At 43.4% G+C, this 16747-nt stretch overlaps 1 protein-coding gene across 3 annotated transcripts; it reads left to right on the top strand.

Annotated features, from left to right (window-relative positions):
- Window positions 1–265: 265 nt before the first annotated feature.
- ZNF223 (zinc finger protein 223) lies at window positions 266–15228 on the top strand. 3 transcript variants are annotated; one of them, XM_011963081.1, is made up of 5 exons: window positions 266–431; window positions 3272–3354; window positions 8218–8344; window positions 8512–8604; window positions 13872–15228. In XM_011963081.1, the coding sequence occupies exons 2-5, from the start codon at window positions 3340–3342 to the stop codon at window positions 15083–15085; spliced, it is 1449 nt and encodes a 482-aa protein (XP_011818471.1). In that variant the 5' UTR covers window positions 266–431; window positions 3272–3339; the 3' UTR covers window positions 15086–15228. The 3 variants fall into 3 exon arrangements, with proteins under 3 accessions (XP_011818471.1, XP_011818470.1, XP_011818472.1); XM_011963080.1 differs by lacking the exon at window positions 3272–3354 and having other exon boundaries at window positions 382–423; XM_011963082.1 differs by lacking the exons at window positions 266–431; window positions 3272–3354; window positions 8218–8344; window positions 8512–8604 and adding an exon at window positions 11087–11332.
- Window positions 15229–16747: the final 1519 nt, after the last annotated feature.

Below are 16747 nucleotides of genomic sequence, written 5' to 3'. Positions count from 1 at the left end.
TTTGCATCCGAGGCCCTGCAATCCAGACACCTTGCGGGATTCCTGGTACTTTAGCTCAGGTAGGCGTTTCCGGGGACTTCTGGGGATTGTAGTCCGTTTTATGGGAAGTGTAGTCCAGTGGTTCATGGAACACCGGGCATTTTGGCTCTGGCAGGTGATCCGGTGAATTCTGGGAAGGATAGTCCAGATACTCTGCGGAGTTGCGGGCCCTTTGGCTCAGGCGGGCGGGTCTGGGGAATTCTGGGAAGTGGAGTCCAGACACCCTGGCGCAGAGGACACTTCCGGTCTCCGAGTCTGAGGTTCCTGCTTTAATGACCGGCGTCTTGCAGGACATTTTGAAGGAGCCCCTTTTGCCTGAGACTCGCAACCACCCGATGATCGATGATCGTCTCAGGGGAAAAGAAGCCTTGGCAAAGAGCAGAGGTTTAGAGGTGCGAGGGCGGGGAGGGTGTTTATTGTTCCCTTCAGTGGAGCCTTCTGGCGTCGGGGGGCTGTACTGGCGTCCCCGGGGGTGGGATTGAGGGTGGCCCTGTGTGCCCTGCTCTGAGGGTTTTCAGGACTTTGACCTCGCTCATTCCGCCTCCCTACATATGCGGCCTCTTTCTCGCAGTGTGATGTGGAATGTTACTTAATGTCTCTGTACTTCCCATTGCTGTTCTTTAAAATGGTGCATATAGGATCATCCTAACATTGTTTTGCAAATTGAAAGAGATAATACAAATGAAAGCCTTAAAGTTGTCCCTGTCACTTGGTGAGTGATGGTCTCTTGTTTCCTGATATTTTAAAACGTTTGATATTATTTCAAAGCTATAGAAAAATTGCAAAAACAGTATGAGAAATTCTCATATACTCTTTACCCAAATTTGCCAAATGTTTACATTTTTCTTGTTTGCTTTGATACCACCAGGAAAATACCTGTAACCAGAGACTGCTGATTGATAGCTTTCTGCAGCAAGGAAGCCCACATACCATGGTAATTGTGGGGTGACTTGGTAAGAGACATTTAGGAAGGGCTGGTTATAGGGTTTCACATACCATGGTAGATAATATTGGATATTATATTAAATAATACTGTTACCGATTACATATCAGATAGATGTGTTAAAAGAATACTAGTATTTGTAGTGTACTTACTAGATAGTGTTGGATAGCAAATTGCATAGCATCATGTTATCTAATCTGCAGTTCCATATATGAACTTGTTAAATTTTTCATTTAAAGTCCTTATGACTGTCCTCTGCCCCACCCTTCACCTATTCAAAGTCCAGCTTATGCATTGTCTTTAGCTGTCATATTTCCATAGTTGTTCATTTGGAGTTTGACATTGAAGGGGGCCTGCCACTCCACACCTGTGGGTATTTATCGCAAGGTGGAGACCAGAGACTGAGAAAAGAAATAAGACACAGAGACAAAGTATAGAGGAGGAAAAGTGGGCCCGGGGGACCAGTGCTAGTCTCTGAGTTTCCTCAGTATTTATTGATCACAATCTCTACGATCTTGGCAAGGGGGATGTGGCAGGACTATAGGGTAATGGTGGGGAGAGGGTCAGCAAGAAAACATGTGAGCAAAGGACTCTGTGTCATAAATAAGTTTAAGGAAAGGTGCTGTGCCTGATTTATGTGTGACTTTACACAAACATCTCAGTGCTGTAAAGAGCAGTATTGCTGCCAGCATGTCTCACCTCCAGCCATAAAGCGGTTTTCTCCTATCTCAGTAAATAGAATGTACGATCGGGTTTTACACGGAGACATTCCATTCCCAGGGACGAGCAGGAGACAGATGCCTTCCTCTTATTTCAACTGAAAAGAGGCCTTCCTCTTTCACTAATTCTCCTCAGCACAGACCCTTTATGGGTGTCGGGCTGCGGGACGGTCAGGTCTTTCCCTTCCCAGGAGGCCATATCTCAGGCTGTCTCAGTGTGGGGAAACCTTGGACAATGCCCAGGTTTTCTTGGGCAGAGGTCCCTGCGGCTTTCCACAGTGCATTGTGTCCCCAGTTACTCGAGACGGGAGAATGGCAATGACTTTTACCAAGCATGCTGCCTGCAAACACATTTTTACCAAAGCACACCCTGCAGAACCCTAAATCCATTAAACCTTAAGTCAATACAGCACATGTTTCTGCGAGCACAGGGTTGGGGCTAGGGTTACAGATTAAATTCTCAAGGCAGAAGAATTTTTCTTAGTACAGATGAAAATGGAGTTTCTTATGTCTTCCTTTTTCTACGTAGACGCAGTAACAGCCCGATCTCTCTTTCTTTCCCCCACAGATATATTTCACATTTAGGTTCAGATTATACATTGTTGGTGGGGATTCCACAGGAGTGCTGAGATGCCCTTTTCTTTTCTTTTCTTTCTTTTTCTGTTTTTTGAGACAGAGTTTCGCTCTTGTCACCCCGGCTGGAGTACAATGGTGAATTAAGATGCCCCTTTCATTGTAACATAACAAGGTCCAAGTGATGCTCGTTTGTCCCTTCATTGGTGATCTCAGCTTTGTCACTGGCCAAGAAGATGTCTTTCAGATTTGTCCACTCTTATGTTACTTTTTTTAAATTATGAAGTTTCTTATGGGAAAACACATTAGTGGGCATTTTCTTGTAAAGAAGAGCTTCCATTTCGCCACTATTGGTTCATTGATGTGTTCAACTATAAATATTCTATCAATATGGACTCAGAATCCAGTCTTATTGATTCTAATGATATGTGCATTACCAGTTATTTAACTCTAGGTTTATTTTAGTTGTAGCATTCACCCATTTCAGGTGTATAAGTCAGTGATCTTTAGGAACTTTGATGTGGAGTAATCATCATCATAATTCAGCCGAGATCACTTTCATCCCCCAGTTGAACTCCTCATGCCCATTTACTTTAAACCTCATTCTCACCTCAACTTTAGAACAACTACTAACCCACTTTCTATATATATTTGTCTATTCCAGACATTTCATGTAAATGGAATCGTAGGGTCTGTGGGTTTTTGTGACTTGCTTCTTTCACTTACTGTAATGTTTTCAAGGTTCACGGGTGTTGCTGCATGGCTCAGTGTTTCATTCCTTTACATTTCCGAATAAGATTCCATTGTGTGAATATGCCACAAATTTTCTGTCCATTTACCCATAGGAAAGCTTCTTGGTTGTGTGCAATTTGGGGTTAGTATGAATAATGCTGCTGTGAGCATTCATGTGCTAATTGAAAATATGAGTCCTTGTTGGTGGGTGACATCCCTGACCACCCTTTAATGTCTCTTTTTCTGTCTTCTTGGCACTTTCCAGGCACAATTCTGCTTTCCCTTGAACTGCATCATTCAGGACTCTGCAAATTCCCTAAAGTAGGAGGAAAAATGACCACGTCCAAGGTAGGGCTTTCCTCTCTTACTGTTAAAATTCCATCTTACTACTCAGATTCTTCTGTGTTTTTCTCTGTCCTGGGAAGACTCAAGGAGAACAACAGGACTTTGAGGATCTCTTGTCGCCTGGCTAATTTTTGTATTATTAGTAGAGATGGGGTTTTATCATGTTGGTCAGGCTGGTCTCGAACTTCTGACCTCAAGTGATCTCCCCGCCTCGGCCTCTGAAAGTGCTGGGATTACAGGCGTGAGCCACTGCACCCAGCCAGAAAGCCTTCATTTAAAATGTCTAGTAATACTGGGCCGTGTGCGGTGGCTCACGCCTATAATCCCAGCACTTTGGGAGGCTGAGGCAGGCAGATCACCTGAGGTCGGGAGTTCAAGACCAGTCTGACCAACATGGAGAAATCCCGACTCTACTAAAAATAGCTACTCAGTAGGCTGAAGCAGGAGAATCACTTCAAACCAGGAGGCAGAGGTTACGGTGAGCTGAGATTGGGCCATTGCACTCCAGCCTGGGCAACAAGAGTGAAACTCTATCTCAAAAAAAAAAAAAAAAAATCTAGTAATACTGAAGATTGGCCAGTTACTTGTGTACTGTCACTCATTTACTTCTCAGAGCAGCAGAATGAGGAGGTTCCTGTTCTCCTAAACTCATGAAATATGAGAAACCTGCAAAAAATCACAGAGGCAATCAAGGATCAGGAATCTTAGCCATTCTGCTCAAGTGAAAGAGAGAGACGAGAAGAAAGAAAAAGTCTCCACTGAGGGTCCGGTGACCTGTTGTGTGAGTGTCTGGAGTGCTCCCTTGAGTGATGACATCCACAGGTGGCGCTGCTTCTCTTTGTCCTGCGTTGGTGTGATCGCTGCTTTTCCTGGCATCTACTCAGGTGGACTCATCGTTCCAAGTACCCAAGGACAGTGATTACCACAGCTGTTCTTAAAAATCTCTAAATTCCTCCTTATGGCACAAGATGCCTCACACATTGTTTTTTTGGGGTTTTTTTGTTTTTTTTTTTTTTGAGACAGAGTCTCACTCTGTTGCCCAGGCTGGAGTTCAGTGGTGTGATCTCAGCTCACTGCAAGCTCTGCCTCCCGGGTTCACGCCGTTCTTCTGCCTCAGCCTCCCGAGTAGCTGGGGCAGAAGACAGGCGCCCACCACCATGCCCACCTAAATTTTTTTTTTTGTATTTTTAGTAGAGACAGGGTTTCACCATGTTAGCGAGGATGGTCTTGATCTCCTGACCTTGTGATCTACCCACCTCGGCCTCCCAAAGTGTTGGGATTACAGGCATGAGCCACTGCGCCCAGCCCGCCTCACACATTGTTACCAGAAAAAAATGACAACCTGGGGCAAAGATATTTACCCCTTGGATAGTTAAGGAAGAATAAATCCACAATAAGAATCTTCTAAAAGGATAAAGAAAATAGTTCAAACAGTGGAACAAAGAACACTAAAAGGCAATTGTAAAAGAAGAAATAGAGATGGCAAAAGTGATGATATTCATTTATAATAATAAGTGAGAATAATAGGATGAATTATTCTTCCTAATCAGATTGCCAAAACCATGGGAATATTTATAAACTACTCTTGGCCATGATAAGGAGAATTAGGGTACTCGTATTCTGTTGAATGATTAGAGAGCTAGGGAAAAAAGTGAGATGAAAGTATGCAATTATATGATGATAATATTAAATGTGGTTATTTTTCACATTTTAATTTTCATATGAAATTATTTTAAATGAGAGAGGAGAGTCGTTCTTACCTCTTACTACTTACTATATCATCTTTGCAGGATTGATAATGGAAAACATGTAAAAATAAATGTTTATTCTTTAGTGTAGCTAAAACTAGATCATCAGTTCCCTGGAATCCTGTGGAACCCTGAAATAGATAATGGTAATAACAGTAATAAGTAATACCAGCTAATGTTCATTAAACACTTAGTCTGTGCCATAGACTTTTCAAAATACTGTATATTTCCTTGCTTAATTCTTGAAAAAACTCTGTCATATAAGAACTATTATTCACAGAGGGAACAAGGCTTGTAGGCAAACATGGTTAGAAATGGGCAGACTCTTAGAATGTGCACTGAGGCATACTGGCTTTTGATCAGGACACTAAATGCTACAATAAGCATATGTGGTTTGTGCCTTGCAAGTGCAGAAGACACACTGAGTACCATGGAGCAGGTTCACTGTGCACTGTTTACCAACTTGTGTGAGTCCCGTGGGACAGAACACACTCACATGTAACAGATTACATGAAGCAGACTTATGACTACAGATTGGCAACAGGGGAGCCCAAAAGCCTGGGGTCCACTGTGAGCTGGCCATCCAGGGCTCAAGAAAGCTACCTTGAGCAGATGGAATCTTGACTGTATGTGCCCCACTTGCACCAGAGCTGAGGCACCCCAGAAGGTAACCTGCCCCTGTTTATATACTTCAGGGTGCCATGACTCATGGAGAAAAACTTGAAGGACATCCTGCTTCCAGGTGAGAGAGGAACAAAGCCCAGACTGTCAAAGGCAGTTAGTTCCTCCCCATAATACTGCATTCCTAGAATAATCTACAGTTATTCTTGAGAACTGCAAGCAAGAAAGGGGAGAGAACTGAGTCTGCCCATTTCTAACCATGTGACCTCGGACATGTTTGCCTACAACTGTCTTGCAGTCCATCCCCTGATCCAGATATCCCCCTTAGCCACCTGGTCCATTTCATGTGCCCATCGACCTCCCTAGGCCTGGAGGTGTTGGTTGATCTTGTTAGGTCAGTGTAATACCTTGACTGACACAATCTCTGCCAACTTCATGGAATTATAGCTGGAATACATTCTGTGGACCCCAGAGGACATGACCACAAGCAGCACGGCCAGACCTTCCTGAAGTAGCAATCCTGCCTGGGTCCCAGTTATCAAAATAAGAAGCTGCTGAAGATACCAAAGAAGAATCATTCAGGTGGCCCCAGTGTCTGAAGCCAGTGGGCCTGCTTCTGGGTTGCCTCTCATTGAGTTTTTACAATAGCTATGTATCCAGAGAAGGCCAGAGGTGTTGGCAGTCGCAGACTCACTCCTCCCAGTAGGGCTAAAAGCACAGAATACTTGAGTTTTTTGAACCTTCCTGAGGGAGTGAAGGGATGTTGCTGGGTTCCTGAGGCAGTGGCCGTGGAAGAAGCAGTATCTATCGACCGTTGTCTCACCATTTTTCATGGGAATTGACTTGTAGGTGTAGAACATAAATCTGGAAGCTAGCTACAACTCCAGGCAGGTCCCCAGTCATCCTGGGGCACAGCTTTAGCCTTCTTGCCCAGTGGTACATCTCGCTCCCAGGGTGACATCTAAGGGCACCCCTGGCATGCCCAATGTTTAGGATCTAACAGTCTGCCAGCTTTCCAGGCATGACATTGCCAACCCTGTATCTGGGTCACACTCCAAACCACCCACAGAGAAAGCCATAAGGCTCAGGTGTACACAGCACCCATTCCCTCGTTTGGCTGTTCTGTGACCCATTTGTGGGAATGGGTACATTATCTTTTGCCATCCAGATCTCATTTTTGGCACAGTTGCATAAGGTCAGTTCCCCCCGTATGACGTTCACGCGGCCCTTACAGAGAGGAATGCCACTCATCCAGTTCTGGTTTTCATTATATAGAACATTTCTCATCCAGGTAGTCAGAGGAACATGGTGCGAGCAAGCACAGTCCACTGTAGCTTTGTTGAGGTTCTGTGATTCTGTTGCTTTACACCAGTTACCACTGGGCCCTCCAGCTCTCTCTCATGTGGCAGGTGCCAGGTCCTGACTTGAGAAGCCAGGGTTATGGAGCTGTTGGGGTGCACTGTGGCATGAGGGATGCTGGTGTGGTTTACCATGGTCAAGATGAGAGGGTCACTGTGGTTGGTGATAGAATTAATCCAGAGTAGCAGATGGAACACTTAGCCAGGTTGACATGAAGTGACTGCAGCTTGACATAACTTAAGGAATGTGCCGTGCTTCCGGGCCTCTGCTGCCACACCCTTGGGGAAACAGCAGATTAATCTGTTGGATAGGGGTGGGCTGAGGGGGTGTAGCGACCCAGTCTGTCTGTCCCTGTCCTGAGGCTACTACCACTGTAGACATCCATTCCCCTGGTTGTTTGGCCCAGACCTTCCTGCCTGAGTTGTTCAGTCAGGAAGGGAGGTCATGTCCTGTACAAAAAGATATGCCTGATAGTGCCAGCCACCCAAATGGAAGGATCAGGTGTCCCCAGTACCATCAGAAGGACCCTGGTATCCCCTACAGTATTCCGTGGTCTCATTCTTCACCACTGTGGGATCCCGTAGAGGTCAGGGGATGTTCAGGGAAGCATCACCTCCAGATTAGAGTCAGGAGGACCTTTGTCGGTTACTGCGATGATCTGAACCACAAACTACCAACAGGATGTGCACTATAAAGGGAAAAAGGAAAAATAATTATTGAGAATACTGAGATTGGGGTTTCACAGCCACAGCCTCATCAACCAGCTGCCAGGTTGGGCAGATACTGACTGAATTGCTCACTGTTGCTGGGACTATCAGCAAGGTTCATTGAAACTTATATACCTGTAGCCCAGGATGCAGCATTTAGACTCCTAGGGGGCTACATACAAGTAAACTCAATGAGTTCACTAAATAAGACCACAGCACTTCTCCATCGTTGGACTTCTGATGATGCTTGGGACAATCAAGATGTGTCATTGTCAGGACACAGACTAGAATGAATGGGAATTCTATAAGTTGACCTACATCTCTGAAGATCCAGAAAAACTTTCCATTTTTCCCCTTGACCTCCTCAATGTTGCTTCTCTCCCAGTAACCATTGGTTGTGAGATTGAGGTTGCATATGTTTGATGCTGTAGGAGGCAGTGACCTTCAAGGATGTGGCTGTGTTCTTCACTGAGGAGGAGCTGGGGCTGCTGGACCTTGCTCAGAGGAAGCTGTATCGAGATGTGATGCTGGAGAACTTCAGGAACCTGCTGTCAGTGGGTGAGGACAGGCATCTTCTATAAGGGAATGTCAGGTCCCAGGAGTGGTTTTGTATTCTAGGGTGTTCAAGTTTAAGTGTGCAGTGGGAACCTAAATTTCCAGTAAGTGTTACCCTGATATTATCTAGAATATGTTGGGATTAAGCATGTGACTTTGCCTGTTTACAGGGCATCAACCATTCCACCGAGATACCTTCCACTTTCTAAGGGAGGAAAAGTTTTGGATGATGGATATAGCAACCCAAAGAGAAGGGAATTCAGGTAAGAAGCAAGCAACTGTGTGTCCTTGTTTGTGACTTCCATCTGTTTTACTTCTGTGCATGTTCAACTGCATTACCTTGTTCTAAATGGCCAAACATCTTTCCTGGATTATTATAACCTCCTTCCAGCTGGTGGCCCTGCTCCGTGCCTTCCCACCCTGACATCTGTTCTCCTCATGGTGGCTAAAGCGATCTTTAGGACATGGATGTCAGATTGTCATTCCTCAGCTTAAGAGCCATTCTGGCTTCTTATTTTTATGAAAGCCTCTTTAAGTGGCTTCTAGAAACCCCTGTGGTCTACTCTTCATTCTTCACTGCCTCTTCACGACATCTCCCATACTCTCCCTCTGTCTCTATCTTTTCTGGCCACCTTGTCATCCCTCTTGTTTCTCCATCCTGCCAAGTACACTGTATCACCTGTTGCTGGTACCCAGTGACCACGAACTTAGATGATTAAATAAGAAGCATTTATTATTTCTCTGTGATTTAGGCCTGAAGTGTAACACATCTCACTGGACAAAAATCAAGCTGTCTTAGGGCTTTGTTCCTTTCTGGATGCTCATGGAGAGAAGCCTTCATTTGTTTTACCAGTCCCTAGACACCGTCCACACTCCTTGGCTCTAGTTTCCATTCCTCCATCTTTGAAGGCAGCTACATTGCATCCTTGGCCACTCTTCCAGAGTCACGCTCCCTCTGCCACTCTTCTTATGCCTATGTCTCCCACCTTTCGGGTCCCTTGTCATTGTATTCGTCACTCCTGCATGATCCAAGTTGACTTTCCTACTTTCTGCTTAGCTGATTAGTGACCTCAATGACATCTGCAGCTGTAATCTGCCTTGCTGTGTAATGTTTCAGATTCATAGGTCCTGAAGGTTGGATGTAGACATCTTTCAGGAACAATTATGTTCTCTACTACAGAAGCTTCTGCCTCAGAGCCCTTACTTGCTTTTCTCTCTGACTGGAATCCTCTGTCCCCACAAAACTTACTGACCCCCTCCCTTAGTTTATGCAGGTCTCTGCTGAGTTTTAATATCATGGGAGAGGTCATCTTCAAGCACTCTATTGAAAATACCATCCTATCTTTACTTGGCCTGCAAGTATTATGTATCATATGCTTTTGTTTACTGGTAGATCACTTATTCCCTTTCAAATATAATTTCTACAAGGTGTTTATCTGTTTGTTTATGACTGTATTTTCAGTACCTAGAATAGTTCTAGTACATGGAGGGATCTATAAATATTTGGTATCCTGATGAATGAATTAATGGATGGGGGTACTTCACTGCCTGTAGGAATCGTGGAGCTACCTGATAAGTAATACATGAACCAGAGTGAATGAAATGTATTAGTCCCTTGGAAGCCATAGGGATTTGATTTCAGGACCCCACATGGATACCGAAAGCCAGAGATGTTCAAGTTCCTGATATATGTGGAGTATTTGCCTATAACCTATGTACATCCTCCCATATACTTTAAATCATGTCTAGACCAGTTATAATACCAAATGCAATGCCTCCCTGTCACTTCATTCACAAGGATTCAACATAGGACTCAGTTTGTGAGAAATTCCAGTTTTGCTCTTTGGAACTGAAATTTTTTTCCCTAAATAATTTTTAAGCACCGTTGGTTGAACCCATGGGTGCCAAACCCATGGATATTGAGGGCTGATTATATATTGCAGAGCAGTTTTTTTTTTTCTCTGTGGATGACTGCTTATCCATTTTCAACTGTCTTAGGTTTCCTTGACATGACTGGTTTTATGTGTGTGCAGTTGACCCATGTCCTGTGGAAACTTCTACGCATAGCATTTTTTTCATGACCACGCTGAGTAATATGCCTTCCCTGGGACCTACCGTGGAGCTTTCCATAGGGAGCACATTTATATCTGGGAAGAAAGTCTTTTCGAATGAGGATTTCCAGCTACATTTCCTTTGAAAGATTTACCCATTTGCAGCCCATTTGCCTTTTCCAAAGTCGGCCTGCACTTCACTGCCCCCAGGTTCCTCCTTCCTTCCCTTAGAGGGGGAAGAATGAGGATGAGAGGATGCAAGTTATGTAGCTGAATGTTGACTCTATTTCTGGTCATCTTTCTTCAAAAATGTATATATTTCCCTCATCTTTATATTATGCAAATTTAATTGTCAAAAAGTTAAAAGGATACAGATTTTACAGGCTTTTTGTTTATTTTTATAGATTTAGTGCTATATTTTGAACTGGTAAATGGTATGACCCGGAAGGAATTGGGGAATTACCTTCTCAAAACAGAAAGATCCTGAGAGACCTTCCCTTCTCCTTAAAGACCTCTTATTTATAAGTCACAGTGTATTAAATATATCCCTGTACTGATGAGAGGATTGTTCCCTTGACCGTCTTTGTGGGCGGAAACTGCAGGGTTTGTTTCACTCAGCCCTCCGCTGTCCACTCCTTGCGGGAGAGAGCGTGCAAGCGAGCGAGTGCCGGAACTGGAGCAAATGAATGCTGGAATTGGCTGGTCACTCCTCTGTGGCGGGAGCAGGCTCTGTGCATGCCCCACAGCAGTGTCCAAGCATGTTACAACACGTGCTGTTTCAGCTCTGCCATCTGGGGATGGCCAAGTGCCAGCCAGCTCAGTGGAGCTTCAGGGTAGCTGCCCCTGCCCTCTTGGCAGCTGGGTTCTAGTCCAGCATCCAGGAAGAACCAGGTCACACGAACTGTGTGAAAGGTGATGAATGCAGAAGACTTATTGAGCAGTAGGTAGGTGGCTCTCAGCAGAAAAGGAGGCTGGAAAGGGGATGGGAAGGTGATCTGTTTCTGAAGCCAGGCCATTTGTGGCTAGACCACTTTCCAAAGCCACACCTTCTGAAGTTAGCCACATCTATCCATAGTTTCCGACACTCAGTTGCTGCTCTGCTTACTGCTCAGCAACTTGTATCCTTGCTACTCAGCTGCTTGTGTTGCTCTGCCAGCTGAAATCTTTTATGGACACAGGATAGTGGCAGGCAGGCCAAAAAAGCAACATTTGGGCAGAAAAATGGGGTCATCTGTTTCCACTTAGGGCAGAGGTTCTAGGCTTAAAGGTAGAGTTTGGCCAGGAGCCCAGCCCTTCTTTGTCACCACTGTACACTAATAGGTATCCACTTACCTGTTAATATTTTCCAAGATTCAACTTTTGGAACTTAACTCTCCATCAGAAAAATTTACCTGTTTCAGGACTTGGTAATATCCTGACAAAGTTTTGAACATTTTGTGAGCATGAACCATAGTAAGAAACACCTCTTTCAGTATAACCTGGACATTTTTCATGCATGTAGATGTATGTGAGTGAAATGTCAGATGTAGCTGACATTTCATGTAACAATAGCTTTCCTGCTTGTCTCCACGTTGTGATAATTTTCATTCTGATTCCTTTCTATAAATGTCTATTGCAGGTTTTAACTTTATTTCAGCTCACTGATGTGTAGTCTTGAATATGAAAACAGTTATAAAGGCCAGTTTACCTACATTATAGGCTTTCTTTTCATTCCAAGTGATTCTTCACATCATTGATTGTCTGATCAAGAGCATCCTCCTTTGTGGACCCCTGGAAGGACAGCCTTTCAGATTCCCCTAAGAACTGCAGTTGTCTGTCCCTGTACTCTTTCAGATAACCAAGTCACTGTCCATATCAAAACAGAAAAATAAGATTAAGTATTTTATATGTGTCATGCAAAATTCCTGTACAGGAATACTTTGGATTTGTAGATATAAACTCTAAGGTGTTTGATGTTTAGTATCATGGAGAGTTAAACTAAAAAGTTTAATGGGACATTTTACAGAGAACTGCTCTCACTTCACTCCAAGTGCAAATTCAGGAGTTTTTCAAAACTACCTTCACTTTCAATAATTTCCTAGAAAGACTCTCAGAACTCACTGGATGCATTTATTCTCACAGTTACTGACATTTACAGGGAAAAGATGCATATTATAGTTAGCCAGGGGGAAAAACCAAATAAGACAGAGTCCAGTGAAGCACCAAATGTGGATCTCCTATTGTATTCTCACAGTAGAGTGGGGCATGTTACATACCCAAAATTAGCATGTGACTTAGACACAGGGAACTACCAGTCAGGGAAAGTCAACTGAGTGCTGGGATCAGAGTAATTATTGGGGCTCCATTACACAGCCATAATTGGTTAGTTGATTCTTGTGTGGTTAGTCTTTTGGTCCACTGGTTCCCTGTGACCTAAAGTCCCACATTAAATCACACTGTTATTTTTTCTGACAGTGGGGAATGCCACCTGCCATTTCCCATCCCCCAAAGCTGTGGCTAGTCACAACCCTAAATTATATTATTTCACTATCAAGAGTTACCCAAGATTTGCCCCAAGCAAACAGAGAGACATTCCTCAGGCGTGCCCCTTCAAGATCCTACAGATTACCTCTCAGATACTGAGGACAAAGTCCCAACCTCTTTTTAGTTAGGTTAACTTCTCTTCTTATTTTTGAAAATGTTTTTTAAGCCACCTCGTACAGAAAGGAAGGTTAACTTCTTTATAAGGAAATACAATATACAGGCAAATATACAAAGTATTTATTATGTTACTGCTTTCCCTTAGAGTTCCTTTTGATTCATATTTCATTATGTACATAATAGTTTAGTAATTTATCATGTAAGATTTCAGACTGAGTTGGAAATTTTAAAAATAGTAACAGGTTAAATGTATGTGTCATATTAATTTTTTATTTCTATCAAGGATTTTATATTTGAGATGTGGTATGGTTCTTTCTTTCTCCTTTTCCTTTTCCTTTTCTTTTCCTTTCCTTTCCTTTCCTTCTTTTTTTGAGACTGAGTCTCACTGTGTCGCCCAGGCTGGAGTGTAGTGGCACAATCTCAGCTCACCGCAACCTGTGCCTCCTGGGTTCAACCAATTCTCCTGCCTCAGTCTCCCAAGTATCTGGGATTATAGCTGTGTGCCACTATACCTGGCTGATTTTTATATTTTTAATAGAGACAGGGTTTCACTATGTTGGTCAGGCTGGTCCTGAACTCCTGACCTCAAGTGATCCACAGGCCTCAACCTCCCAAAGTGCTTCAGCCTCCCAAAGTGCTGGGATTATGGGTGTGAGCCACCGTACCCAGCGACATGGTACGGTTTTAGATTGCTCTCATGCAAACCAGAAACCAGGGTGCACTTGGAAAACAAAAACTGAATGTTCATTGAAGTTTCCTACCATGTCCTAAGTGTGAACTCTTAAAAACACTGAACAGGGCATAGCTTGTCCTGATCTCTTAATTTTGTATTCTGATAGGAGGCAAGATCCAACCTGAGATGAAGACTGTTCAAGAAGCAGGACCACATGAAGGGTTGTCCTGCCAGCAGATCTGGAAAGAAATTGCAAGTGATTTAACCAGGCCTCAAGACTCTACCATAAATAGCTCTCAGTTCTTTGAACAGGGTGATGCCCACTCCCAGGTTGAGGAAGGACTATCTATAATGCATACAGGACAGAAACCTTCTGATCGTGGGAAGTGTAAACAATCCTTCAGTGATGTTTCCATCTTTGATCTTCCTCAGCAAATACACTCAACAGAGAAGTCTCATTCCCGTGATGAGTGTGGAAAAAGCTTCTGTTACATCTCAGCACTTCATATTCATCAGAGAGTCCACCTGGGAGAGAAACTCTTTAAGTGTGACGTGTGTGGTAAGGAATTCAGTCAGAGTTTACATCTGCAAACACATCAGAGAGTCCACACTGGGGAGAAACCTTTCAAATGTGAACAATGTGGGAGAGGCTTCAGAAGTAGATCAGCACTTACACTTCATTGCAAATTACACATGGGAGAGAAACATTATAATTGTGAGGCATGTGGGAGGGCTTTCATTCATGATTTCCAGCTTCAGAAACATCAGAGAATTCACACAGGGGAGAAGCCATTCAAATGTGAGATATGTAGTATGAGCTTCCGTCTTAGGTCAAGTCTTAAGAGGCATTGTGTGGTCCACACAGGAAAGAAACCAAACAACACTGGGGAATATGGAAAAGGCTTCATCGGTAGGCTGGATTTGTGTAAGCATCAGACGATCCACACAGGAGAGAAACCATATAATTGTAAAGAATGTGGGAAGAGCTTCAGACGGTCCTCATATCTTTTGATCCATCAGCGAGTCCACACTGGAGAAAAGCCATACAAATGTGACAAGTGTGGGAAGAGCTACATTACTAAGTCAGGTCTTGACTTGCACCATAGAGCCCACACAGGAGAGAGACCTTATAACTGTGATGACTGTGGGAAGAGCTTTAGACAGGCCTCGAGTATTTTGAATCATAAGAGACTCCACTGCCGGAAAAAACCATTCAAATGTGAGGACTGTGGAAAGAAGCTTATACACCGGTCATACCGTAAAGACCAACCAAGAGACCACAGTGGAGAAAATCCATCCAAATGTGAGGACTGTGGGAAGCGCTACAAGAGGCGCTTGAATCTTGATATAATTTTATCATTATTTTTAAATGACACATAAGTGTTGTACATATTTAAGGAGAAAAATTTGATATTTAAATATACGTATATGATGTATAATGATCAAATCAGTGTAATTAGCATATTTATCACCTCAAACAATGATCTCTTCTTTGTGTTGGGAAAATTAAAAATTCGTTGTTCGGCCGGGCGCGGTGGCTCAATCCTGTAATCCCAGCACTTTGGGAGGCCGAGATGGGCGGATCATGAGGTCAGGAGATCGAGACCATCCTGGCTAACATGGTGAAACCAAACCCCGTCTCTACTAAAAATACAAAAAACTAGCCGGGTGAGGTGGCGGGCGCCTGTAGTCCCAGCTACTCCGGAGGCTGAGGCAGGAGAATGGAGGCGGAGCTTGCAGTGAGCTGAGATCCGGCCACTGCACTCTAGCCTGGGCGACAGAGCAAGACTCCGTCTCAAAAAAAAAAAAAAAAAAAAATTTGTTGTTCTAGCAATTTGAAAATACATCGTTGTTGATGATAGTCACCTTTAGTGCTGCAGAACAGTAGAACTTCTTCCTCCTATCTACCTGTACTTTTGTATCCTTTAGCCAACCTTTGGCCATCCCACCTATCCCCTACCCTTCCCTGCCTCTAGAGCCATTGTTCTCACTAATTCTATGAAATCAGCTTTTTTTTTTAGCTTCCACATGTGAGTAAGGACAGTTGGCATTTATCTTTCTTTGCTTGGGTTATATTGTTTAACATAATGTCCTCCAAAGCTCATCCATGTTGCCACAAGTGACACAATTTTGTTTCTTTGTTGTATCTAAAGAGTATTTCATTGTATGTGTGTATATATATATATGCCACCTTTTCTTCATCTATTGATGGACACTTAGGTGGGTTCCGTATCTTGGCTATTGTGAGTAGTGCTGCAGTGAACATGGGAGTGCAGATATCTCCTCAGCATACTGATTTCCTTTCCTTTGGATATACCCAGTAGTGCGATTGCTACATTACCGGAAATATTAGGCCTCAGAGGCTTCACACATGAGAGAAACCATTGAAGTGTGGGAGGATGGTATGTGCTTCATTCAGACTTTAACTCTTCAACTTCATCAGTGTCCACACTGGAAAGAAACCTTAGTAGTGTGATGTGTGTGATAAAGCCTCTACTCAGTCTCACTACAGTCTCATGTGAGAGTTCACAAAGGACAGAAACATTAAAAATAAGAGGCATGTGGTAAGTGTGAGTTCATATCTTGGCATTTATCACAGAATCAATGCTGGTGAGTTTTCGTCTGGTCTTATGGGAGGTAAAACATTTATTTAAAGTTAGTGTTTCAGCCATAGCTCAGCATACCCCAGTGGTCATGGGACTGTCATAGCAGAGAATGCTTGTAAGTCGTGCTGCAGGGTTTCAAACAGAAGTTTGACAATTAGTTATTATTCAGGAGACAGGTTATTCACACACTTTCAAAACTCTAATGAACGTGTAAAAATTGATGACCACTAGAATGTTAGCCACATTGTCTTTGTATTTTTGCTGCATCCTTACATCGCTTGAGTCTGGAAGATTGAGGCTGCAGTGACCTATGATAGTGCAACTGCACTCCAGCCAGGGCAACAGAGTGAGACCCTGTCTCAAAAAAAAAAAAAAAAAAATTAAATAAATGCCTTTGTGTGTTTCTGGACAAGCATCTCTGTGTTTCTGGAATTTT

Source organism: Colobus angolensis, unplaced genomic scaffold, assembly GCF_000951035.1.
Source record: "Colobus angolensis palliatus isolate OR3802 unplaced genomic scaffold, Cang.pa_1.0 Scaffold60, whole genome shotgun sequence".
NCBI lineage: Eukaryota > Metazoa > Chordata > Mammalia > Primates > Cercopithecidae > Colobus > Colobus angolensis.
The sequence above is the reverse complement of the archived record's forward strand: the minus strand, read 5'-3'. Positions and strand labels throughout refer to the sequence as shown.